Raw genomic sequence first — 25,000 nt, 5'->3', positions numbered from 1 at the left:
GAAGGGGATGGAGGGAGGGAGTGGGGAAGGATGGAGGGAGGGAGTGGGGAAGGATGGAGGGAGGGAGTGGGGGGAAGGAGGGAGGGAGGGAGGGAGGGAGGGAGGGAGGGAGGGGGGAGGGAGGGAGGGAGGGAGGGAGGGAGGGAGGGAGGGAGGGAGGGAGGGAGGGAGGGAGGGAGGGAGGGAGGGAGGGAGGGAGTGGGGAAGGATGGAGGGAGGGGGAAGGGAGAGAGGGAGGGAGTGGGGAAGGATGGAGGGAGGGAGTGGGGAAGGATGGAGGGAGGGAGGGGGAAGGGAGAGAGGGAGGGAGTGGGGAAGGATGGAGGGAGGGAGGGAGTGGGGAAGGATGGAGGGAGGGAGTGGGGAAGGATGGAGGGAGGGAGTGGGGAAGGATGGAGGGAGGGAGTGGGGAAGGATGGAGGGAGGGAGTGGGGAAGGATGGAGGGAGGGAGTGGGGAAGGATGGAGGGAGGGAGGGGGAAGGATGGAGGGAGGGAGTGGGGAAGGATGGAGGGAGGGAGGGGGAAGGAGAGAGGGAGGGAGTGGGGAAGGATGGAGGGAGGGAGGGGGAAGGGAGAGAGGGAGGGAGTGGGGAAGGATGGAGGGAGGGAGTGGGGAAGGATGGAGGGAGGGAGCGGGGAAGGATGGAGGGAGGGAGGGATAGGGAGGGAAGGATGGAGGGAAGGATGGAGGGAGGGAGCAGGGAAGGATGGAGGGAGGGAGTGGGGAAGGATGGAGGGAGGGAGTGGGGAAGGGGGAAGGATGGAGGGAGGGAGCAGGGAAGGATGGAGGGAGGGATGGGGGAAGGGAGGGAAGGATGGAGGGAGGGAGTGGGGAAGGATGGAGGGAGGGAGGGGGGAAGGATGGAGGGAGGGAGCAGGGAGGGGAGGGAGGGAGGATGGAGGGAGCGGGGAAGGATGGAGGGAGGGAGTGGGGAAGGATGGAGGGATGGGTGGGGAAGGATGGAGGGAAGGAGAGGGAGGGGAGGGAGGGAAGGATGGAAATCGGGGAAATGGAGGGATCAAATCAGGGGATTTTATTTGATCAGGGAGGGACATGGGAAGGGAAGGGAAGGAAGGGAGTTGGGAAGGGAGGGAGGGAAGGGAGGGAGGGAAGGATGGAGGGAGGGAGGGTGCAGGGAAGGAGGGGATGGAGGGAAGGATGGAGGGAGGGAGCTGGGAAGGGAGGGAACGGGATATCCTATATGGAAGCGATGAGAGATGGTGACAACAGACAGGTTCTCTGAAAGTGATCAACAGTTTGCCCCGAACACACTGGTCCGGCAGTGTAAGAAGACGAGAACATGCTTGTACCAAACAAGGACATGCTTGTAGAATAACAAAAATGGTATTCTATCAAATTGAATACTGTAAACAGCATAGTATGTACACTATTATTTCAGTCTCCCTGCCCTCTCAGTGACACTGTGGCCCAAAACAAACAGAACAGATCAGAGAGAGAGAGAGAGAGAGAGAGAGAGAGAGAGAGACAGAGAGAGAGAGACAGAGAGAGAGACAGAGAGAGAGAGAGAGAGAGACAGAGAGAGACAGAGAGAGAGAGAGAGAGAGACAGAGAGACAGAGAGAGAGAGAGAGAGACAGAGAGACAGAGAGACAGAGAGAGAGAGAGAGAGAGAGAGAGAGAGAGAGACAGAGAGAGAGAGACAGAGAGACAGAGAGAGAGACAGAGAGAGACAGAGAGAGAGAGACAGAGATCTGGGAACATGTTGCATAAACAAAGTTACCACTGGACTGTATGTTCCAGAAAGGTCCATACAGTCCACCCCGTGTGGGGAAATATACTTTTTTGACCCATAAACAAAAACCCTCTCTAGAAGAAGTCATAAGACCAGTGTTCTGCCTCGGAAGTTGGAACATTCCGTCTTATGACCCCTTACAGTCTGTCTGGGCAGCCAATCAGAGCCCTTCACAACAATCAACATCTACACACTACACAGCACCCCCCCTCCCCCTCACTTCCCTAACAGAAACCCTCAGCTAACCCATTTTGTTGACTCTACACTAACACTTTCGCTAACCTAATACATATTGACAGTACATCAATAAACAACTTGTTGATGTTTACCCTTCCTTCCGGAACTTGCTACACACTAGGCTAAACCGCTAGACTGACGCCGGGTTGGAACAGGCTGGCGGGTTCACACGCGCTCAGGTCAGTGTGGGATAGAGAGAGAAAGACGCAATCAGAGACCGAGAGAGAGACAAAGAGAGACAGAGAAATGCGAGTGAGAGAGACAGAGAGAGAGAGACAGAGAGAGAGAGAGAGAGAGAGAAATTCGAGAGAGAGAGAGACAGACAGAAATGTGAGAGAGAGACAGACAGAAATGCGAGAGAGAGAGAGAAAGTGAACTGGCAGGAAGCAGCCCCCCCCCTTTAACTGAAAAGGAGTAAATGAGTTCTCTTTGACATCCATACCCTTAGATGACCTATTTATGTCTTGACTTCTCTGCTTCAGAGGCTTCATTATGTAATGATGTCCTCACCGAAACAAAAGTTTAGTGTAAATAAGATGAGAGGACTGAGCAGTGACGATGAAGACCCATCAGACCAACACGGAAGGCTGCTTTCCGGACATGCCTGATCAGAATGGGTTCGAACCACTTGTTTTCTGGTTAAATGATAGTAAAGAACACGTGATGGTGAAGAACACGTGATGGTAAAGAACACGTGATGGTAAAGAACACGTGATGGTGAAGAACATGTGATGGTAAAGAACACGTGATAGTAAAGAACACGTGATGGTAAAGAACACGTGATGGTAAAGAACACGTGATGGTAAAGAACACGTGATGGTAAAGAACACGTGATGGTGAAGAACATGTGATGGTAAAGAACACGTGATAGTAAAGAACACGTGATGGTAAAGAACACGTGATGGTAAAGAACACGTGATAGTAAAGAACACGTGATGGTAAAGAACACGTGATGGTAAAGAACACGTGATGGTAAAGAACACGTGATGGTGAAGAACACGTGATGGTAAAGAACACGTGATGGTAAAGAACACGTGATGGTAAAGAACACGTGATGGTAAAGAACACGTGATGGTAAAAGTAAACACGTGACGGTAAAGAACACGTGATGGTAAAGAACACGTGACGGTAAAGAACACGTGATGGTGAGAACACGTGATGGTAAAGAACACGTGATGGTAAAGAACACGTGATGGTAAAGAACACGTGATGGTAAAGAACACGTGATGGTAAAGAACACGTGATGGTAAAGAACACGTGATGGTAAAGAACACGTGATGGTAAAGAACATGTGACGGTAAAGAACACGTGATGGTAAAGAACACGTGACGGTAAAGAACACGTGACGGTAAAGAACACGTGACGGTAAAGAACACGTGACGGTAAAGAACACGTGATGGTGAGGAACACGTGATACCACCATCTCCACAATGAGTTGCTGCTTATCAATCGTGAGAAGAGCTGGAACATTTGTTAGTTTTCTTGGCTAACAATGCTGACCAAACCCGGCCGCGCTGCAAAATAAATCGGACACATACACCGTCATTCATTAATTTCATCCATCCAGTTGGCGTTCGTCAACGAGCGTCTGAGTAGGGTGCTAAAATAGAACTTGGTTCAATTTGTGACGCTTGGCAAACTGCATGTTCCCGCCTATCCCATCTACTCATTGGTTTTAAACAAGCCTTTATCCACGTGTCGGATTGAAAGATGAACGAGGTCCACACTCCAGTCCAGTTGGTGGCAGTAATGCACCTAAAAGTTGGTTGTCAAGCGCCATATAAAATCCACAGAAGAAGAAGATGTAGCAGAACGAGGAGATATTCAATCAAAGTAACTCGGTTCCCCCTTTTTATCTGTGGATTAAGTAGAGAACAGACCATTTTGTATGACTCCGAGCTAGCTAAAGGTTCATGAATGTTTGTTTCGACTTGTCCCCAAATTAATATAATTTGGTTCACAATTGGTTTTGGGATTTCAACCAGCGTGTCAGGAACGTGTCTGGTGGGGATAGATAAAGCCAACATGGCACACAGACACACATGCAAAGCCGGTTTGGTCAGTCTGTAAGTGGGTTATATAAACGGGCTCTGGGTTACTGGGTTATATAAATGGGCTCTGGGTTAGGGTTATATAAATGGGCTCTGGGTTACTGGGTTATATAAATGGGCTCTGGGTTAGGGTTATATAAATGGGCTCTGGGTTACTGGGTTATATAAACGGGCTCTGGGTTACTGGGTTATATAAATGGGCTCTGGGTTAGGGTTATATAAATGGGCTCTGGGTTAGGGTTATATAAACAGGCTCTGGGTTACTGGGTTATATAAATGGGCTCTGGGTTACTGGGTTATATAAATGGGCTCTGGGTTAGGGTTATATAAACGGGCTCTGGGTTACTGGGTTATATAAACGGGCTCTGGGTTACTGGGTTATATAAATGGGCTCTGGGTTAGGGTTATATAAACGGGCTCTGGGTTACTGGGTTATATAAACGGGCTCTGGGTTACTGGGTTATATAAATGGGCTCTGGGTTAGGGTTATATAAATGGGCTCTGGGTTAGGGTTATATAAATGGGCTCTGGGTTACTGGGTTATATAAACGGGCTCTGGGTTACTGGGTTATATAAATGGGCTCTGGGTTAGGGTTATATAAATGGGCTCTGGGTTAGGGTTATATAAATGGGCTCTGGGTTAGGGTTATATAAACGGGCTCTGGGTTACTGGGTTATATAAATGGGCTCTGGGTTAGGGTTATATAAATGGGCTCTGGGTTACTGGGTTATATAAACGGGCTCTGGGTTACTGGGTTATATAAATGGGCTCTGGGTTAGGGTTATATAAATGGGCTCTGGGTTAGGGTTATATAAACGGGCTCTGGGTTACTGGGTTATATAAACAGGCTCTGGGTTACTGGGTTATATAAATGGGCTCTGGGTTAGGGTTATATAAACGGGCTCTGGGTTACTGGGTTATATAAATGGGCTCTGGGTTACTGGGTTATATAAATGGGCTCTGGGTTAGGGTTATATAAATGGGCTCTGGGTTAGGGTTATATAAATGGGCTCTGGGTTACTGGGTTATATAAACGGGCTCTGGGTTACTGGGTTATATAAATGGGCTCTGGGTTGGGTTATATAAATGGGCTCTGGGTTAGGGTTATATAAATGGGCTCTGGGTTAGGGTTATATAAACGGGCTCTGGGTTAGGGTTATATAAATGGGCTCTGGGTTAGGGTTATATAAACGGGCTCTGGGTTACTGGGTTATATAAATGGGCTCTGGGTTAGGGTTATATAAACGGGCTCTGGGTTATATAAATGGGCTCTGGGTTAGGGTTATATAAACGGGCTCTGGGTTACTGGGTTATATAAACGGGCTCTGGGTTACTGGGTTATATAAACGGGCTCTGGGTTACTGGGTTATATAAACGGGCTCTGGGTTACTGGGTTATATAAACGGGCTCTGGGTTATATAAATGGGCTCTGGGTTAGGGTTATATAAACGGGCTCTGGGTTATATAAATGGGCTCTGGGTTAGGGTTATATAAATGGGCTCTGGGTTAGGGTTATATAAATGGGCTCTGGGTTAGGGTTATATAAACGGGCTCTGGGTTACTGGGTTATATAAATGGGCTCTGGGTTAGGGTTATATAAATGGGCTCTGGGTTAGGGTTATATAAATGGGCTCTGGGTTAGGGTTATATAAACGGGCTCTGGGTTATATAAACGGGCTCTGGGTTACAGGGTTACATAGATGGGCTCTGGGTTAGGGTTATATAAATGGGCTCTGGGTTACATAGATGGGCTCTGGGTTAGGGTTATATAAACGGGCTCTGGGTTACTGGGTTATATAAATGGGCTCTGGGTTAGGGTTATATAAATGGGCTCTGGGTTAGGGTTATATAAACAGGCTCTGGGTTACTGGGTTATATAATGGGCTCTGGGTTACTGGGTTATATAAATGGGCTCTGGGTTAGGGTTATATAAACGGGCTCTGGGTTACTGGGTTATATAAACGGGCTCTGGGTTACTGGGTTATATAAATGGGCTCTGGGTTAGGGTTATATAAACGGGCTCTGGGTTACTGGGTTATATAAACGGGCTCTGGGTTACTGGGTTATATAAATGGGCTCTGGGTTAGGGTTATATAAATGGGCTCTGGGTTAGGGTTATATAAATGGGCTCTGGGTTACTGGGTTATATAAACGGGCTCTGGGTTACTGGGTTATATAAATGGGCTCTGGGTTAGGGTTATATAAATGGGCTCTGGGTTAGGGTTATATAAATGGGCTCTGGGTTAGGGTTATATAAACGGGCTCTGGGTTACTGGGTTATATAAATGGGCTCTGGGTTAGGGTTATATAAATGGGCTCTGGGTTACTGGGTTATATAAACGGGCTCTGGGTTACTGGGTTATATAAATGGGCTCTGCTCTAAGTTAGGGTTATATAAATGGGCTCTGGGTTAGGGTTATATAAACGGGCTCTGGGTTACTGGGTTATATAAACAGGCTCTGGGTTACTGGGTTATATAAATGGGCTCTGGGTTAGGGTTATATAAACGGGCTCTGGGTTACTGGGTTATATAAATGGGCTCTGGGTTACTGGGTTATATAAATGGGCTCTGGGTTAGGGTTATATAAATGGGCTCTGGGTTAGGGTTATATAAATGGGCTCTGGGTTACTGGGTTATATAAACGGGCTCTGGGTTACTGGGTTATATAAATGGGCTCTGGGTTAGGGTTATATAAATGGGCTCTGGGTTAGGGTTATATAAATGGGCTCTGGGTTAGGGTTATATAAACGGGCTCTGGGTTAGGGTTATATAAATGGGCTCTGGGTTAGGGTTATATAAACGGGCTCTGGGTTACTGGGTTATATAAATGGGCTCTGGGTTAGGGTTATATAAACGGGCTCTGGGTTATATAAATGGGCTCTGGGTTAGGGTTATATAAACGGGCTCTGGGTTACTGGGTTATATAAACGGGCTCTGGGTTACTGGGTTATATAAACGGGCTCTGGGTTACTGGGTTATATAAACGGGCTCTGGGTTACTGGGTTATATAAACGGGCTCTGGGTTATATAAATGGGCTCTGGGTTAGGGTTATATAAACGGGCTCTGGGTTATATAAATGGGCTCTGGGTTAGGGTTATATAAATGGGCTCTGGGTTAGGGTTATATAAATGGGCTCTGGGTTAGGGTTATATAAACGGGCTCTGGGTTACTGGGTTATATAAATGGGCTCTGGGTTAGGGTTATATAAATGGGCTCTGGGTTAGGGTTATATAAATGGGCTCTGGGTTAGGGTTATATAAACGGGCTCTGGGTTATATAAACGGGCTCTGGGTTACAGGGTTACATAGATGGGCTCTGGGTTAGGGTTATATAAATGGGCTCTGGGTTACATAGATGGGCTCTGGGTTAGGGTTATATAAATGGGCTCTGGGTTACATAGATGGGCTCTGGGTTAGGGTTATATAAATGGGCTCTGGGTTACATAGATGGGCTCTGGGTTAGGGTTATATAAACGGGCTCTGGGTTTGGGTTACATAAACGAGCTCTGGGTTTGCGTTACAGGGTTACAGGGTTACATAGATGGTCTCTGGGAGAACAGTGGACGTTCCCACCATTTGGAGAAATCAGAATCTACTAGATCTCCTAGATCTACTAGATCTCCTACTCTAACACGTTGAATGAGATACCGGGTCCTGAATCTCAGATGTGAGTGAAAGTATCGAGGCTCACCTTCTCTCTAGTGCTGTTGGCTGTTCTAGACCTCTGTGTCGCTCCTCTCAACGCCGTTCTGTAATTGTAGAAGTTACCGGAAGGGTCCATTTGGTGCTGAGGGAGGAAGAGACAGGGGGAGATCAGTATCACAGTGTCAGCTGAGCATAAAGTCAGATCTTCGTTCAAAGAAAATGTAGTTTAGAAACGTCTGATTCTTCTTCATTAGAGAGTGAGATTGCATCGTATGCTTTAGTCTGAACGGGATAACAATTGACTGCAATACTGTTCGCTAAAATGTCTAAACATACGGCGCCTTCGGGAAAGTATTCAGACCCCTGGACTTTTTCCACATTTTGTTACGTTTACAGACTTATTCTAAAATTGATTTTTTTTTTTAAATCCTCAGCTATCTACACATAACGACAAAGCTAAAAAAAACAGGTTTTAAAGACATTTTTACACATTAAAATATAATCAAAATAAATACCTTTTTTTTTTACATAAGTTTTCAGACACGAAATTAAGGTCAGGTGCTTCCCCAACAGATCTGGGGAAGGGTACCAAAACATTTCTGCAGCATTAAAGGTCCCCAAGAACACAGTGGCCTCCATCATTCTTAAATGGAAGAAGTTTGAAATGACCAAGACTCTTCCTAGAGCTGGCCGCCCGGACAAACTGAGCAATCCGGGGAGAAGGGCCTTGGTCAGGGAGGTGACCATGAAACCGATGGTCACTCTGAGCTCTAGAGTTCCTCTGTGGAGATGGGAGAACCTTCCAGAAGGACAACCATCTCTGCAGTACTCCATCAATCAGGCTTTTATGGTAGAGTGGTCAGACGGAAGCCACTCCTCGGTAAAAGGCATATGACAGCCCACTTGGAGTTTGCCAAAAGGCACCAAAAGACTCTCAGACCATGAGAAACAAGATTCCATGGTCTGATGAAACCAAGATTGAACTATTTGGCCTGAATGCCCAGCGTCACGTCTGGAGTTAACCTGGCACCATCCCTACAGTGAAGCATGGTGGTGGCAGCGTCATGCTGTGGGGATGTTTTTCAGCGACAGGGACTTAGAGACTAGTCAGGATCAAGTGAAAGATGAACTGAGCAAAGTACAAGGGAATGTCTTTGAGGGGACCAGCCAGAGCCCAGACTTGAACCTGATCGAACATCTCTGGAGAGACCTGAAAATAGCTGTGCAGCAACGCTCCCCATCCAACCTGACAGAGCTTGAGAGGATCTGCAGAGAAGAATGGGAGAAACTCCCCCAATACAGGTGTGCCAAGCTTGTAGCGTCATTACCCAAGAAGACTGGAGGCTGTAATCACTGCCAAAGTTGCTTTAACAAAGTACTGAGTAAAGGGTCTGAATACTAACGTAAATGTAATATTTCAACATCAAAAAATATATACATTTGCAAAAATTTTGAAAAAACTGTTTTTGCTTTGTCATTATGGGGTATTGTGTGTAGAATGAAGAGGGGAGGGGACAATTTACATCCATTTTAGAATAAGGCTGTAACTTAACAAAATGTGGAAAAAGTCAAGGGGTCTGAATACTTTCTGAATGCACCGTATGGTACAATATGGTTGTTAGTCATTGGCCAGGCTTGGAGTTCCCTTCCCCCAAAAAGGTTGAATGCTTGTGGGAGAAGGCATCTCAATGACTATCAATCACTCACAGTCCCACGTAAACCGTCCCTGACAAATCAGACTGGACGCACATAAACTGAAAGACAGATGGAGTCATCAAACCAGCCCACCAACACTCTGACCTCTCAAAACAACGGAGGGAGGACAATAACCCAACATCACAGCTATCAACACTCTGACCTCTGACCTCTATCAACACAGGGAGGACAATAACCGAATGCCACAGCTATCAACACTCTCAGACAAAGACAGAGACAGAGAGCGAGAGAGAGAGAGAGAGAGAGAGAGAGAGAGAGACAGAAGAGAGCGAGAGAGAGAGAGAGAGAGAGAGAGAGAGAGAGAGAGGGGAAGAGAGAGAGACAGGGGAGAGGAGAGAGCGGGAAGAGAGAGAGGGCGAGCGGGAAGAGAGACAGGGGAAGAGAGAGAGAGAGAGAGACAGGGGAGAGAGAGAGAGAGAGAGAGAGAGAGAGAGAGAGAGAGACGGGAAGAGAGACAGGGAAGAGAGAGGAGAGAGAGAGAGAGAGAGAGAGACGGGAAGAGAGAAGGGGAAGAGACGGGGGAGAGAGACAGGGAAGAGAGAGAAGAGAGAGAGAGAGAGAGAGAGAGAGAGAGAGACGGGAAGAGAGAAGAGAGAGAGACGGGAAGAGAGACAGGGGAAGAGGAGAGAGAGAGAGAGAGAGAGAGAGAGAGAGAGAGACGGGAAGAGAGACAGGGAAGAGAGAGAGAGAGGAGAGAGAGAGAGAGAGAGACGGGAAGAGAGACAGGGGAAGAGAGAGGAGAGAGAGGAGAGAGAGAGAGAGAGAGAGAGAGACAGGGAAGAGAGAGACGGGAAGAGAGACAGGGGAAGAGAGAGAGAGGGAGAGAGAGAGAGAGAGAGAGAGAGAGAGAGAGAGAGAGAGAGAGAGAGAGAGGAAGAGAGAGAGAGAGAGAGAGAGAGAGAGAGGGGAGAGAGAGAGAGAGTAGTAGAGTAATGAGGGAGGTGTGGCGAGAGAGAAACCTGTTCCTGGGTTCCACTGGGACCTGGTTTGTCCCTTTAATCTGCTACTTTACATCTCCTGACTTGAAGGTCCATACCTGGCTCCTCCATGGACCCCCAGGTTGCTAGTTTGATCTGAACCCCAGGTAGAGCACGCTGTCTGGGGCTACCCATCCCCATTTCAACACTTCTGAAGGTAGAGTATCCCTGTGGCAATACCACTTCAAACACCACAAGGCTTACAGTGGAACATGGGAAGGTTCGCTAGGCAACTAGCTGGCGTTTGAAGCTGCTAGGCAACTAGCTGGCTTTTGAAGCTGCTAGGCAACTAGCTGGCTTTTGAAGCTGCTAGGCAACTAGCTGACTTTTGAAGCTGCTAGGCAACTAGCTGGCTTTTGAAGCTGCTAGGCAACTAGCTGACTTTTGAAGCTGCTAGGCAACTAGATTGTATGACCCTCAGTGCAGCAGGTGAACAAGCAATTACCTCCAAGATGTCAAACTTGTCCGTCTTGACTTTGCTCCAGGTCTTCTTCAGTCGAGACACAGGACTCATGTTCATCCCAGCTGCAGAGAGCAAGACAAGAGAGAAGGGTGAGAAATGAGCTGCACACACAGCTTTAATTCAATTGAGACAGACCCCCCTCCTTGTACCCATTGTTGAGCTGGAGTCTCACCCTCCCTCCCTCTCACCCTCCCTCCCTCCCTCTCACCCTCCCTCCCTCCCCCTCCCTCCCTCTCCCTCCCTCTCTCCATCCCGCTCTCCCTCCCTCCCTCTCTCTCTAACCTCTCTCTCTCCCCACCTTTAACCTCTCTCTCCCCACCTCTAACCTCTCTCTCCACCTCTTTCTCTCTCTCAATTCAATTCAATTCAATTCAAGGGCTTTATTGTCATGGGAAACGTGTTAACATTGCCAAAGCAAGTGAGGTAGATAATATATCAAGTGAGTATATAAAGTGAAATAAACAATACAAATTAACAGTAAACATTACACATACAGAAGTTTCAAAACAATAAAGACATTACAAATGTCATATTATATATATACAGTGTTTTAACTATGTACAAATGGTTAAAGGACACAAGATAAAATAAATAAGCATAAATATGGGTTGTATTTACAATGGTGTTTGTTCTTCACTGGTTGCCCTTTTCTCGTGGCAACAGGTCACAAATCTTGCTGCTGTGATGGCACACTGTGGAATTTCACCCAGTAGATATGGGAGTTTTTCAAAATGTGATTTGTTTTCGAATTCTTTGTGGATCTGTGTAATCTGAGGGAAATATGTGTCTCTAACATGGTCACACATTGGGCAGGAGGTTAGGAAGTGCAGCTCAGTTTCCACCTCATTTTGTGGGCAGTGAGCACATAGCCTGTCTTTTCTTGAGAGCCATGTCTGCCTACGGCGGCCTTTCTCAATAGCAAGGCTATGCTCACTGAGTCTGTACATAGTCAAAGCTTTCCTTAAGTTTGGGTCAGTCACAGTGGTCAGGTATTCTGCCGCGTCTCTCTCTCTCTCTCTCTCTCTCTCTCTCTCTCTCTCTCTCCACCTCTAACCTCCTCTCTCTCTCTCTCCACCTCTAACCTCTCTCTCTCTCTCCACCTCTAACCTCTCTCTCTCTCTCCACCTCTAACCTCTCTCTCTCGCTCTCGACCTCTAACCTCTCTCTCTCTCCACCTCTAACCTCTCTCTCGCTCTCCACCTCTAACCTCTCTCTCTCCATCTCTAACCTCTCTCTCTCCATCTCTAACCTCTCTCTCTCTCGCTTCCCACCTCTAACCTCTCTCTCTCGCTCTCCACCTCTAACCTCTCTCTCTCTCCATCTCTAACCTCTCCATCTCTAACCTCTCTCTCTCCATCTCTCTCTCTCTCGCTCCCCACCTCTAACCTCTCTCTCTCGCTCTCCACCTCTAACCTCTCGCTCGCTCCACCCTAACCTCTCGCTCTCCACATCTGACCTCTCTCTCTCTCCATCTCTAACCTCTCTCGCTCTCCACCTCTAACTCTCTCTCTCGCTCTCCACCTCTAACCTCTCGCTCTCCACATCTGACCTCTCTCTCTCTCCATCTCTAACCTCTCTCTCGCTCTCCACCTCTAACCTCTCTCTCTCGCTCTCCACCTCTAACCTCTCGCTCTCCACATCTGACCTCCTCTCTCTCCACCTCTAACCTCTCTCTCGCTCTCCACCTCTAACCTCTCTCTCTCGCTCTCCACCTCTAACCTCTCGCTCTCCACATCTGACCTCTCTCTCTCTCCATCTCTAACCTCTCTCTGGTAATCACTCTGCTTCCCATATGGTAAATCAGGTGTGTGTGAGTGCATCTGTATTCAGGAGGACATATTTTTTTTGTGCTTATTTTCCCAGGGTCCTGTTTGTCTTTCCTTTTTATAACCCTCTGACCCTGTAATATCTCCCTATGGGTCCCTGGAGACTGAGGGGCTCTGCTTGTGGCTTCATCTCCGGGGAGAGAGGGGCTTGGGACAGCTGGTACTCCTAGGGCCTCCACCCTCCCTCCACCCAGCCGTTCCTCCCTCCCACCATCCCCTTTTGCCTTCCCTCTCCTGCCAATACCCTTTCTCCCTCCCTCCTTCCCTCGCCTGCCAATACCCTCTCTCCCTCCCTCCTTCCCTCGCCTGCCAATACCCCTCTCCCTCCATCCTTCCCTCTCTGGTCAGTGCTGACCATCTGTCTATATGGGTGTTTGTGTAGGACTTCTCAGCTGCCCCTCCTCTCATTATCCACCCCCTCCTCCCGAACCTCAAGGCCTGACCAGCTGCCCTCTTCCCTGGCCACTCAGGACCCCCCCCCCCTGTACCCGGTCGGCTGGCTCAGGCCGCCAAAAGCCTGGGGCAAGGACCCCAAACTAACCCAGACTTTTGTGCCTGGACCCTGGGGAAGGTCACAAGCTGGAGTCGAAGATAGATCGGGACGCATTAGAGCCAATCTGCTCAAGATTATCAATTGAAGCCTGAAGTTACACTTTCTGTTCAGGTCAAGGACAATTTCTATGGCCGAATGTGTTACTTTTTGGGGGGGAAGTATTCCTATAAAAGTCAATAAGCAATATTTGAAAGACTATTTAAAGTGAATAAATAAAACACTGTAATTTTCGTTTTGGGTTAAAGCTGTTATAGGGTTTAGGAAGGTACAAAGTCTCGCTGAAATACAGATTGCATTTACTAATCGGATTTCCTGACTGTCGACAAAAAGCCTTTTGTGTTTAGAGCAAGTGAGCCGGTGAGTGAGTTGTCACAAGGTCGGGGTGCAAAAGCACAACAACAACAACAACAACACTTACAGATAATGGCCATGAGGGAGTTGAAGTTGCCGATGTTGAAGCACTCCCGTGCCACGTCGATGAAGAACTCCATGACTCGCGCTCGCTGCTTCTTCTTTACGGGCTGTCAACAACATCAACAACACAAGTCAACAACACCAACAAGACAACAGCGAAAAACAAGTCAACAACAGCGAAAAATCTACCCAACCACTCAGATCTACCCAACCCCTCACCACTCAGATCTACCCAACCCCTCACCAGTCAGATCTACCCAACCCCTCACCAGTCAGATCTACCCAACCCCTCACCAGTCAGATCTACCCAACCCCTCACCACTCAGATCTACCCAACCCCTCACCACTCAGATCTACCCAACCCCTCACCAGTCAGATCTACCCAACCCCTCACCACTCAGATCTACCCAACCCCTCACCACTCAGATCTCAGACCCAACCCCTCACCACTCAGATCTACCCAACCCCTCACCAGTCAGATCTACCCAACCCCTCACCAGTCAGATCTACCCAACCCCTCACCACTCAGATCTACCCAACCCCTCACCACTCAGATCTCAACCCCTCACCACTCAGATCTACCCAACCCCTCACCACTCAGATCTACCCAACCCAGATCTCACCACTCAGATCTACCCAACCCCTCACCACTCAGATCTACCCAACCCCTCACCACTCAGATCTACCCAACCCCTCACCACTCAGATCTACCCAACCCCTCACCAGTCAGATCTACCCAACCCCTCACCACTCAGATCTACCCAACCCCTCACCACTCAGATCTACCCAACCCCTCACCACTCAGATCTACCCAACCCCTCACCACTCAGATCTACCCAACCCCTCACCAGTCAGATCTACCCAACCCCTCACCAGTCAGATCTACCCAACCCCTCACCACTCAGATCTACCCAACCCCTCACCACTCAGATCTACCCAACCCCTCACCACTCAGATCTACCCAACCCCTCACCACTCAGATCTACCCAACCCCTCACCACTCAGATCTACCCAACCCCTCACCACTCAGATCTACCCAACCCTTCACCCCAGAACCCACCCTTCACCCTCAGATCTACCCAACCCTTCACCACTCAGATCTACCCAACACCACTCACTCACCACTCAGATCTACCCAACCCCTCACCCTTCACCACTCAGATCTACCCAACCCTTCACCACTCAGATCTACCCAACCCCAGATCTACCCAACCCCCACCAGTCAGATCTACCCAACCCCTCACCACTCAGATCTACCCAACCCCTCACCACTCAGATCTACCCAACCCTCAGATCTACCCAACCCCTCACCACTCAGATCTACCCAACCCCTCACCAGTCAGAACCCAACCCTTCACCACTCAGATCTACCCAACCCTTCACCACTCAGAACCCAACCCCTCACCACTCAGATCTACCCAACCCCTCACCACTCAGATCTACCCAACCCCAGATCACCCAACCCTTCACCACTCAGATCTACCCAACCCCTCACCACTCAGATCTACCCAACCCCTCACCACTCAGATCTACCCAACCCTTCACCACTCAGATCTACCCAACCCCTCACCACTCAGATCTACCCAACCCTTCACCACTCAGATCTACCCAACCACTCAGATCTACCCAACCACTCACCATGCAGATCTCTGTGGCCACCAGGAAGCTGAGTCTGTTGAACCACTGTACATATGCCTCCAGGCTACTAGCCTTCTTCTGGTCGCTGAAACAGCTCTGTAGCAATAAAGACATACCATTTAATTGGCATAGTATAGATACCATTTAATTAGCACCAGTAGCATAGCATTTAATTAGCACCAGTAGGAAAGCATTTAATTAGCATAGTATAGATACCATTTAATTAGCATAGTATAGATACCATTTAATTAGCACCAGTAGCATAGCATTGAATTAGCACCAGTAGCATAGCATTTAATTAGCATAGTATAGATACCATTTAATTAGCACCAGTAGCATAGCATTGAATTAGCACCAGTAGCATAGCATTTTAATTAGCATAGTATAGATACCATTGACTTAGCACCAGTAGCATAGCATTTCATTAGCACCAGTAGCATAGCATTTAATTAGCATAGTATAGATACCATTGAATTAGCACCAGTAGCATAGCATTTAATTAGCATAGTATAGATACCATTGAATTAGCACCAGTAGCATAGCATTTAATTAGCATAGTATAGATACCATTTCATTAGCACCAGTAGCATAGCATTTCATTACCATTCCTTAGCTCATTGCTAATTGAGTATTTTGTCAATTACAAAATTAATAATACAGTTTGACAAATAGCCGTTATATTTATATATTTATATTCTGTATTTAAAAATGTGAACCTAGCTCCCCAGATGGGTGTATAGGCTTTATAGATGTCTTTGTAATTAGACTATTATTGCAGACTTTGGCACTATGCTTCGAGTCACACCGACAGGGTGTTAGCTAGCTATTCACATTATTTAGCGGAGCTGAATAATTATAAATACCTTACATTCCTTTAGCTTTACGCATTTCTCCTCTCTCCCTCACACAATGGCCAAAAGTGGTCAACACGAAGACCCACACCCCTTTGGAAGTGGATATAGAGGGGTAGCCCAAGGCACACACAAAGAAAAAGGACGCCAAAATAACCCCAGAAAACACCCCTGTTGCCTAGCAGCCGAACGCTGGCGAGCACGCGCACACAGACCCAAAACAAAACCCTCGTGGTGGCTGTTTTGTGGCCGAGTGGTTGCATAGCGATACAACCAAAACATTGTGTCCCTTGCAGACAGACAGAGGGATGTTTAAAGGAACAGGAAGAGAGGGACAGCAGATATTTGGTCTACTACTACAGGTATGTCTGGGGATTTATTTATTTATTTAACCTTTATTTAACTAGGCAAGTCAGTTAAGAACAAATTCTTATTTTCAATGATGGTCTAGGAACAGTGGGTTAACTGCCTTGTTCAGGGGCAGAACGATAGATTTGTACCTTGTCAGCTCGGGGATTTGAACTTGCAACTTTTCAGCTGCTAGTCCAACGCTCTAATCACTAGGCTACCCTGCCGCCCCGGGATACATACCTTACTGACACAAAATGGTGTCCTCACATTGACCCACCATGGGGTCAGTTTCAGTAGAGTCCATAATGAGTGACTGTCTGGAAAGGAAACTGGTGGCTCTAGACTCTAGATAGAGCCAAATCACTGCTCTTCTGATTTAAGCAATGTAGGTCATGGTGGTGATAGCCAACTGTATTGTATAACTACTTGGAGATAGATATTAGTACTAGTGGAGACGGATGGAACCAAATCTACTAACCTTCAGATTTTAGCAATATAAGGCAGCGTTCTACCTGCATTATCACACCACAGGTTTCTACCTGCATCATCACCCCACGGGGTTCTATCTGCATCATCACACCACAGGGTTCTATCTGCATCATCACCCCACGGGGTTCAATCTGCATTATTACACCACGGGGTTCTATCTGCATCATCACACCACAGAGTTCTATCTGCATCATCACCCCACGGGGTTCAATCTGCATTATCACCCCACGGGGTTCCATCTGCATCATCACACCACAGGGTTCCTACTTCATTATCACCCCACAGGGTTCTACCTTCATCATCACCCCACGGGGTTCTATCTGCATCATCACCCCACGAGGTTCTATCTGCATCATCACCCCACGAGGTTCTATCTGCATTATCACACCACGGGGTTCTATCTGCATCGTTCCACCACAGGGTTTTATATGCATTATCGCGGGGTTTTATCTGCATTATCGCGGGGTTCTACCTGCATTATCACAGTGTTCTGACTGCATTATCACACGGTTATTCCTGCATTATCACAGGGTTCTATCTGCCTTATCACACCACAGGGTTCTAGCCAACTGTAGCCTGTTCCATAACATACCAGTGACCTATTGTAGATAAGCATGCAGACTCATTACCTTATCATTGTCCAGAAGGTCTTTCTTCTCAAAAGCCTGGATAAATTCCTCTGGTTCGATGTTGCTCAGTCTCTCCTGAAAAGGGAAAAGCAACTCAATAAATTCCATCTTTCTTTGAATGCGTTCAGTCAGGTTGATGACGTCAATAAACGTTCACATCCCCCTTGTAAATATTGAGCTGTTATGATGCAGGCCACAGCTGAAAATAACACAACTGTTTTAATGTACGGACAACAAACTGAAGGCTAAAACATAGCTGATGACAAGTAGCAATATGAACAGTATCTCTCACCAGTTCACGTGTCCACATACCTTTGGTCATGTAGTGTGTGTGAGTGAGTTGCTGTGTCTGTCTGTCTGTCTGTCTGTCACCAGTTCTATGTGAGTGAGTTGCTGTGTCTGTCTGTCTGTCTGTCTGTCTATGTGAGTGAGTTCTGTCTGTCTGTCTGTCTGTCTGTCTGTCTGTCTGTCTGTCTGTCTGTCTGTCTGTCTGTCTCTCAACAGCTCTATGTGAGTGAGTTGCTGTGTCTGTCTGTCTGTCTGTCTGTCTCTCAACAGTTCTATGTGAGTGCGGTGCTGTGTCTGTCTGTCTGTCTGTCTGCCTGTCTGTCTCTCAACAGTTCTATGTGAGTGCGTTGCTGTGTCTGTCTGTCTGTCTGTCTGCCTGTCTGTCTCTCACCAGTTCTATGTGAGTGAGTTGCTGGGCCATGGTGAAGGGGTCATTGCAGATGGACAGCATGTCCCTCTGGATGGCCTGAGGCTTGGCCTTGAGCACGGTCAGTCTGTCTGTAGCCGTAGCATTGATCTTGACCAGAGCTTCCTCGTACTGGCTCAGAGTAGTCAGCTTCCTGATTAGGACCTGAATCATCTGGTGAACCACCTTCCTGTACAGCTGGAGGGAGGGAGGGACGGAGGGAGGGAGGGAGAAGGATGGCGGGAGAGAGATGGAGGGAGAGAGACGGAGGGAGAGAGAGGGATGGAGGGAGGGAGAGGAAGAGGGAGGAAGGGAGAGGAGAGGAGAGGGATGGAAGGAGAGAGATGGAGGGAGAGGAAGAGGGATGGAGGGAGGAAGAGATGGAGGGATGGAGGGAGAGGGATGAGGGAGAGAGATGGAGGGAGAGCGATGGAGGGAGAGAGATGGAGGGAGAGATGGAGGGGAGAGATGGAGGGAGAGGAAGAGGGATGAAGGGATGGAGGGACAGGAGAGGGATGGGAGGGAGGGAGGAAGGAAGGAAGGGATGGAGGGAGGGAGGGGGAGGGAGGGAGGGAGGGAGGGAGGGAGGGAGGGAGGGAGGGAGGGAGGGAGGGAGGGAGGGAGGGAGGGAGGGAGGGAGGGAGGGAGGGAGGGAGGGAGGGAGGGAGGGAGGGAGGGAGGGAGGGAGGGAGGGAGAGGGATGAGGGAGAGAGATGGAGGGAAAAGAAGAGGGATGGAGGGAGGGAGAGGAAGAGGGACGGAGGGTGAGGAAGAGGGACAGAGGGTGAGGAAGAGGGATGAAAAAGAGGAAGAGGGATGGAGGGAGGGAGGGATGTAGGGAGGAAGACAGGACGTCAGTTTCATTGAGTTCACAGGCATGTTATGCATTAAATATAGTAACTATATAGCTGGAAGGAGGAATGAAGGGAGTGGTGTGTGGAGAGACAATTCCCGGTCACGGCCCCTTTCCATCCCGCTGGTATGAGGTTCAAGGAAAGAGAAGGAGGCTTTCTGTGACCACATCCCGTCTCCCTCCACCTCCTGTCTGCCAATTCAAGCCAAGGGAAACTACAGAAGGTTCTGCAAACAAGTCTCAAGTTCAGTTCAAAAGCGGGCCAGACCAGCGTGGGAAAGCAGCACTTTTCTCAAAAAAATGTTTTTTCCTTCAAACTGTATGTGTGTTGTTGTCCACCCAGAAATTCAACTCATCTGTCCCCCCCCCCTTTTCTGAAGCATCGCTGTGCTGCTGAGACACTTGGGGAATGTAAAGGTCAATCTGTTGTACAATTTTCTTTTCATTCAAAACAGCATTTGTAAGCAACTACAGATGAGCAGCTTCTGAGTACAGTTGGACGACGCAAGACTAACCTGATCCCAGATCTGATGCTGTTCTCTTGCTCTGGTCACGACAATGATGATTGGAATTGGCAAGACAGCACAAACAGATCTGGGATCAGGCTAGTGGTCGAGCAAGACACCAGAGAGACGGCCTCGGGTCGGGGTGGGTGGGGGGCACTTCAAAGTATCCTGCCATCTGGTGAGTCTTCTGTCCTCCACAGACATGGGGGTTAAGGGAAGGGGGCTCTGTCTGGCTATAATTAGAAACTATTCCTGGAGATTTCCACGCAGCGGGAGCTCCTTGTGACAAATGGTACTGTTGAACAGGGTGGGGGGTTGGGGGGTTTAGGGGGCGCTAAGCCTTCTACTATGCCTCCGCCACCCTCAACTCTGGTATCTGAGAAGGGAACAGACGGTCAGGCCGACAATCACTCCCCCCCCCCGCTCTTCTTTTTCCTGGCTTTGTGACATCACTTCCTGGTGAGGACCACCTGACCAGTGCCAGAAGGTTCTCTTTGTTATGGAATCAGACAGCTTAGCTCAGAGAGAGAGAGACAGAGAGAGACTGACAGACAGAGAGAGAGAGACAGAGAAAGACTGACTGACAGACAGACAGAGACAGACAGACAGACAGACAGACAGACAGACAGACAGACAGACAGACAGACAGACAGACAGACAGACAGACAGACAGACAGACAGACAGACAGACAGAGACAGACAGACAGAGAGAGACAGAGAGAGAGAGACTGACAGACAGACAGACAGACAGACAGACAGACAGACAGACAGACAGACAGACAGACAGACAGACAGACAGACAGACAGACAGACAGACAGAGAGAGAGAGAGAGACAGAGAGAGAGAGAGTGAGACAGAGAGACTGACAGACAGAGAGAGAGAGAGACAGAGAGAGAGAGAGTGAGACAGAGAGAGAGAGAGTGAGACAGAGAGAGAGTGAGACAGAGAGAGAGAGAGTGACAGAGAGAGAGAGTGACAGAGAGAGAGAGTGAGACAGAGAGAGAGAGAGAGACAGAGAGAGAGAGAGAGAGACAGAGAGAGAGAGAGAGAGAGAGAGAGAGAGTGACAGAGAGAGAGAGAGAGAGAGTGACAGAGAGAGAGAGAGAGAGACAGTGACAGAGAGAGAGAGAGAGAGACAGAGAGAGAGACAGAGAGAGAGAGTGACAGAGAGAGAGACAGAGAGAGAGAGAGACAGAGAGAGAGAGTGACAGAGAGAGAGAGAGAGAGAGAGAGAGACAGAGAGAGAGAGAGAGAGAGAGAGAGAGAGAGAGTGACAGAGAGAGAGAGAGAGAGAGAGAGAGAGTGACAGAGAGAGAGAGAGAGAGAGAGAGACAGTGACAGAGAGAGAGAGAGAGTGACAGAGAGAGAGAGAGAGAGAGTGACAGAGAGAGAGAGAGAGTGAGGAGGACTTAAGTGCATACCGCACTTAGAGCAGGAATGCACTCACTCCTGTTGCCATCACGATGTTTATGTGTCTAGTGTCTGAAAACACCCATAATATAGACGGGTTAGTTGTTTAGCAACAAAAGCGACACATGCGCAATTAAGGGGCAAAACAGACTTGGTAAGTTTAGATTGTTGACAACATCCAAAACTACATTTAAACATAAACAAACATACATACATTTGCAAAATGAGCACTTGTTGTCACTCAAATACATCGTTACAGCTAGCTAGCGAATTTGAGCCATATTAGCATAGACAAGACAACAGTCAAAACACCCCAGAAATTGGTATCAAGAACGAGATTTTAAAAAACGAGACACTTACAATTCACTACATGGCAGCTTCTCGTCACGGTAGCTATCAGGTCGTCTACAATCGCAGCAACACATGGACATTTCCCCCTTCTGAAGCGCACATAGTTTGTAACGCAGTCAGCTAAACCCCCGGCTATATGTCTCTCTTCAGTGATTTTATTCTATGTGGAATTTAAACTGTTTACATGGTACAGTACCACTACCAAACTTCTATCGGAGGTTTTACTGAACAGAGAGTTGTGCAGACCTCACTACCCTCTGGAGAGCCTTACGGTTGTGGGCGGAGCAGTTGCCGTACCAGGCGGTGATACAGCCCGCCAGGATGCTCTCGACTGTGCATCTGTAGAAGTTTGTGAGTGCTTTTGGTGACAAGCTGAATTTCTTCAGCCTCCTGAGGTTGAAGAGGCGCTGCTGCGCCTTCTTCACGATGCTGTCTGTGTGAGTGGACCAATTCAGTTTGTCTGTGATGTGTACGCCGAGGAACTTAAAACTTACTACCCTCTCCACTACTGTTCCATCGATGTGGATAGGGGGGTGTTCCCTCTGCTGTTTCCTGAAGTCCACAATCATCTCCTTAGTTTTGTTGACGTTGAGTGTGAGGTTATTTTCCTGACACCACACTCCGAGGGCCCTCACCTCCTCCCTGTAGGCCGTCTCGTCGTTGTTGGTAATCAAGCCTACCACTGTTGTGTCGTCCGCAAACTTGATGATTGAGTTGGAGGCGTGCGTGGCCACGCAGTCGTGGGTGAACAGGGAGTACAGGAGAGGGCTCAGAACGCACCCTTGTGGGGCCCCAGTGTTGAGGATCAGCGGGGTGGAGATGTTGTTGCCTACCCTCACCACCTGGGGGGCGGCCCGTCAGGAAGTCCAGTACCCAATTGCACAGGGCGGGGTCGAGACCCAGGGTCTCGAGCTTGATGACGAGCTTGGAGGGCACTATGGTGTTAAATGCCGAGCTGTAGTCGATGGACAGCATTCTCACATAGGTATTCCTCTTGTCCAGATGGGTTAGGGCAGTGTGCAGTGTGGTTGAGATTGCATCGTCTGTGGACCTATTTGGGCGGTAAGCCAATTGGAGTGGGTCTAGGGTGTCAGGTAGGGTGGAGGTGATATGGTCCTTGACTAGTCTCTCAAAGCACTTCATGATGACGGAAGTGAGTGCTACGGGGCGGTAGTCGTTTAGCTCAGTTACCTTAGCTTTCTTGGGAACAGGAACAATGGTGGCCCTCTTGAAGCATGTGGGAACAGCAGACTGGTATAGGGATTGATTGAATATGTCCGTAAACACACCAGCCAGCTGGTCTGCGCATGCTCTGAGGCCCGGCTGGGGATGCCGTCTGGGCCTGCAGCCTTGCGAGGGTTGACACGTTTAAATGTTTTCCTCACGTCGGCTGCAGTGAAGGAGAGTCCGCATGTTTTAGTTGCGGGCAGTGTCAGTGGCACTGTATTGTCCTCAAAGCGGGCAAAAAAGTTATTTCGTCTGCCTGGGAGCAAGACATCCTGGTCCGTGACTGGGCTGGTTTTCTTCTTGTAGTCCGTGATTGACTGTAGACCCTGCCACATACCTCTTGCGTCTGAGCCGTTGAATTGAGATTCTTCTTTGTCTCTGTACTGACGCTTAGCTTGTTTGATTGCCTTGCGGAGGGAATAGCTGCACTGTTTGTATTCGGTCATGTTACCAGACACCTTGCCCTGATTAAAAGCAGTGGTTCGCGCTTTCAGTTTCATGCGAATGCTGCCATCAATCCACAGTTTCTGATTTGGGAATGTTTTAATCGTTGCTATGGGAACGACATCTTCAACGCACATTCTAATGAACTCGCACACTGAATCAGCGTATTCGTCAATGTTGTCTGACGCAACACGAAACATATCCCAGTCCACGTGATGGAAGCAGTCTTGGAGTGTGGAATCAGATTGGTCGGACCAGCGTTGAACAGACCTCAGCGCGGGCACTAACCCATGCAGGTACTAAGACCGCACCCATGCAGGCACTAAGACCGCACTCAACCAGCTGTATAAGGCCATTAGGGATGGAACTGGAACATTGGGGATAGAACATTTTTATTTTACCTTTATAGGCAAGTCAGTTAAGAACAAATTCTTATTTTCAATGACGGCCTAGGAACAGTGGGTTAACTGCCTGTTCAGGGGTAGAACGACAGATTTGTACCTTGTCAGCTCAGGGGTTTGAACTTACAACCTTCCAGTTACTAGACCAACGCTCTAACCACTAGGCTACCCTGCCGCCACAAAGTGATAGAACATTGGGGATAGAACGTCAGGGATAGAACATTGGGGATAGAACATCAGGGATAGAACATTAGGGATAGAACATCAGGGATAGAACATTGGGGATATACCATTGGGGATAGAACATTGGGGATGGAACATCAGGGACGGGGACAGAACATTGGGGACAGAACTACAACATTGGGGACAGAACATTGGGGATGGGGACAGAACATTGGGGACAGAACTAGAACATTGGGGACGGAAGTGGAACATTGGGGACAGAACGTTGGGAGCCAGGCACGTAACCACTGTAAACCTGTGAATAGGTGTTGGAAGGGGACAGATTTTGCCTGCCAAGGCTACAGGAAGTACCCAGTGTTCCCGTCCCCAATGGTGAAAAACCATCCATCTTAACGCAGAGCTACAGGTCCATTATGAAAAAGAGACAAAAAGAGATGGGTTAGCTAAGTTCATGAAGCAGGGACACGTTTATCTGGGTTAGCAGTATCAGCTAAAGTTATCACCCTCTCTTTGGTTCTTACACAGCTATAATTCATCATCAAGTTTATTTTTATTTTATCAACGGCAACAGCAGTAGCCGAGGAACTAAATGTGCTGTGGTGCAGTTTGGGGTTCCATTTTTACATCCATTAAAGGAGAGAATAACAAGAGAAGTACAAGCATTTCATAGGAAGTCATCCCTCAAAGTAAACCCTGAAAACAGCAAACCAAGGTTAATGTTCCAAATGGCACCCTATTCCCTATATAGTGCACTACTATAGACCATGACCCTATGGCACCCTATTCCCTACATAGTGCACTACTTTATACCAGGACCCTATGGCACCCTATTCCCTACATAGTGCACTACTATAGACCAGGACCCAATGGCACCCTATTCCCTATATAGTGCACCACTTTTGACCAGAGCCCTATGGGGTCCATTTGTGATGCTGACCAAAGCAAACCAGTACTAAGCTAGTGACATACAAGTCAGCAGTAGTGGAACAATTCAACTGCAGCCTAAGGAGAAGTAGGGCCACAGACAAGCTGCTGAACAATAGCTATTTTCTTTTGGCCAGGCAAAAAAATATATTAAAAAATGCTTTGTGGCTCGAGCAAACTTTCCCCACTAACCAACCCCCTGAAACCTCTAGCCCAGCAAATGCCTTGCTCCACATGCCCTCTCAAATATACCCAGCAACCGCTGATCCAAGGGAAACAAGAAGATAACTAAATGATTATGTTATTATTCTCTTTTCCCCCTCATCCCTGCATTCTCTTCTTATCAACTTCACATCCAAGACAGGTCTGGTGGCATCGGATGATGGGGTAACTTTACATCCAAGACAGGTC

The 25,000-nt window shown here is 48.2% G+C and overlaps 1 protein-coding gene across 1 annotated transcript in view; it reads right to left on the bottom strand.

The window, feature by feature from the left end:
- LOC112246529 (ras-GEF domain-containing family member 1B-A-like) overlaps positions 1–25,000 on the bottom strand; it is a 43,174-nt gene that overhangs the window by 6,205 nt on the left and 11,969 nt on the right. The window contains exons 5-10 of the mRNA XM_042320237.1: positions 18,276–18,488; positions 17,597–17,671; positions 15,277–15,372; positions 13,643–13,745; positions 10,828–10,907; positions 7,736–7,831 (exon numbers count right to left, since the gene is read on the bottom strand). Of these exons, the coding sequence (XP_042176171.1) occupies positions 7,736–7,831; positions 10,828–10,907; positions 13,643–13,745; positions 15,277–15,372; positions 17,597–17,671; positions 18,276–18,488 (663 nt within the window). The remainder of the gene's footprint in view (positions 1–7,735; positions 7,832–10,827; positions 10,908–13,642; positions 13,746–15,276; positions 15,373–17,596; positions 17,672–18,275; positions 18,489–25,000) is intronic.

The sequence above is a fragment of the Oncorhynchus tshawytscha genome, linkage group LG04, assembly GCF_018296145.1.
Source record: "Oncorhynchus tshawytscha isolate Ot180627B linkage group LG04, Otsh_v2.0, whole genome shotgun sequence".
Lineage (NCBI taxonomy): Eukaryota > Metazoa > Chordata > Actinopteri > Salmoniformes > Salmonidae > Oncorhynchus > Oncorhynchus tshawytscha.
The sequence above is the reverse complement of the archived record's forward strand: the minus strand, read 5'-3'. Positions and strand labels throughout refer to the sequence as shown.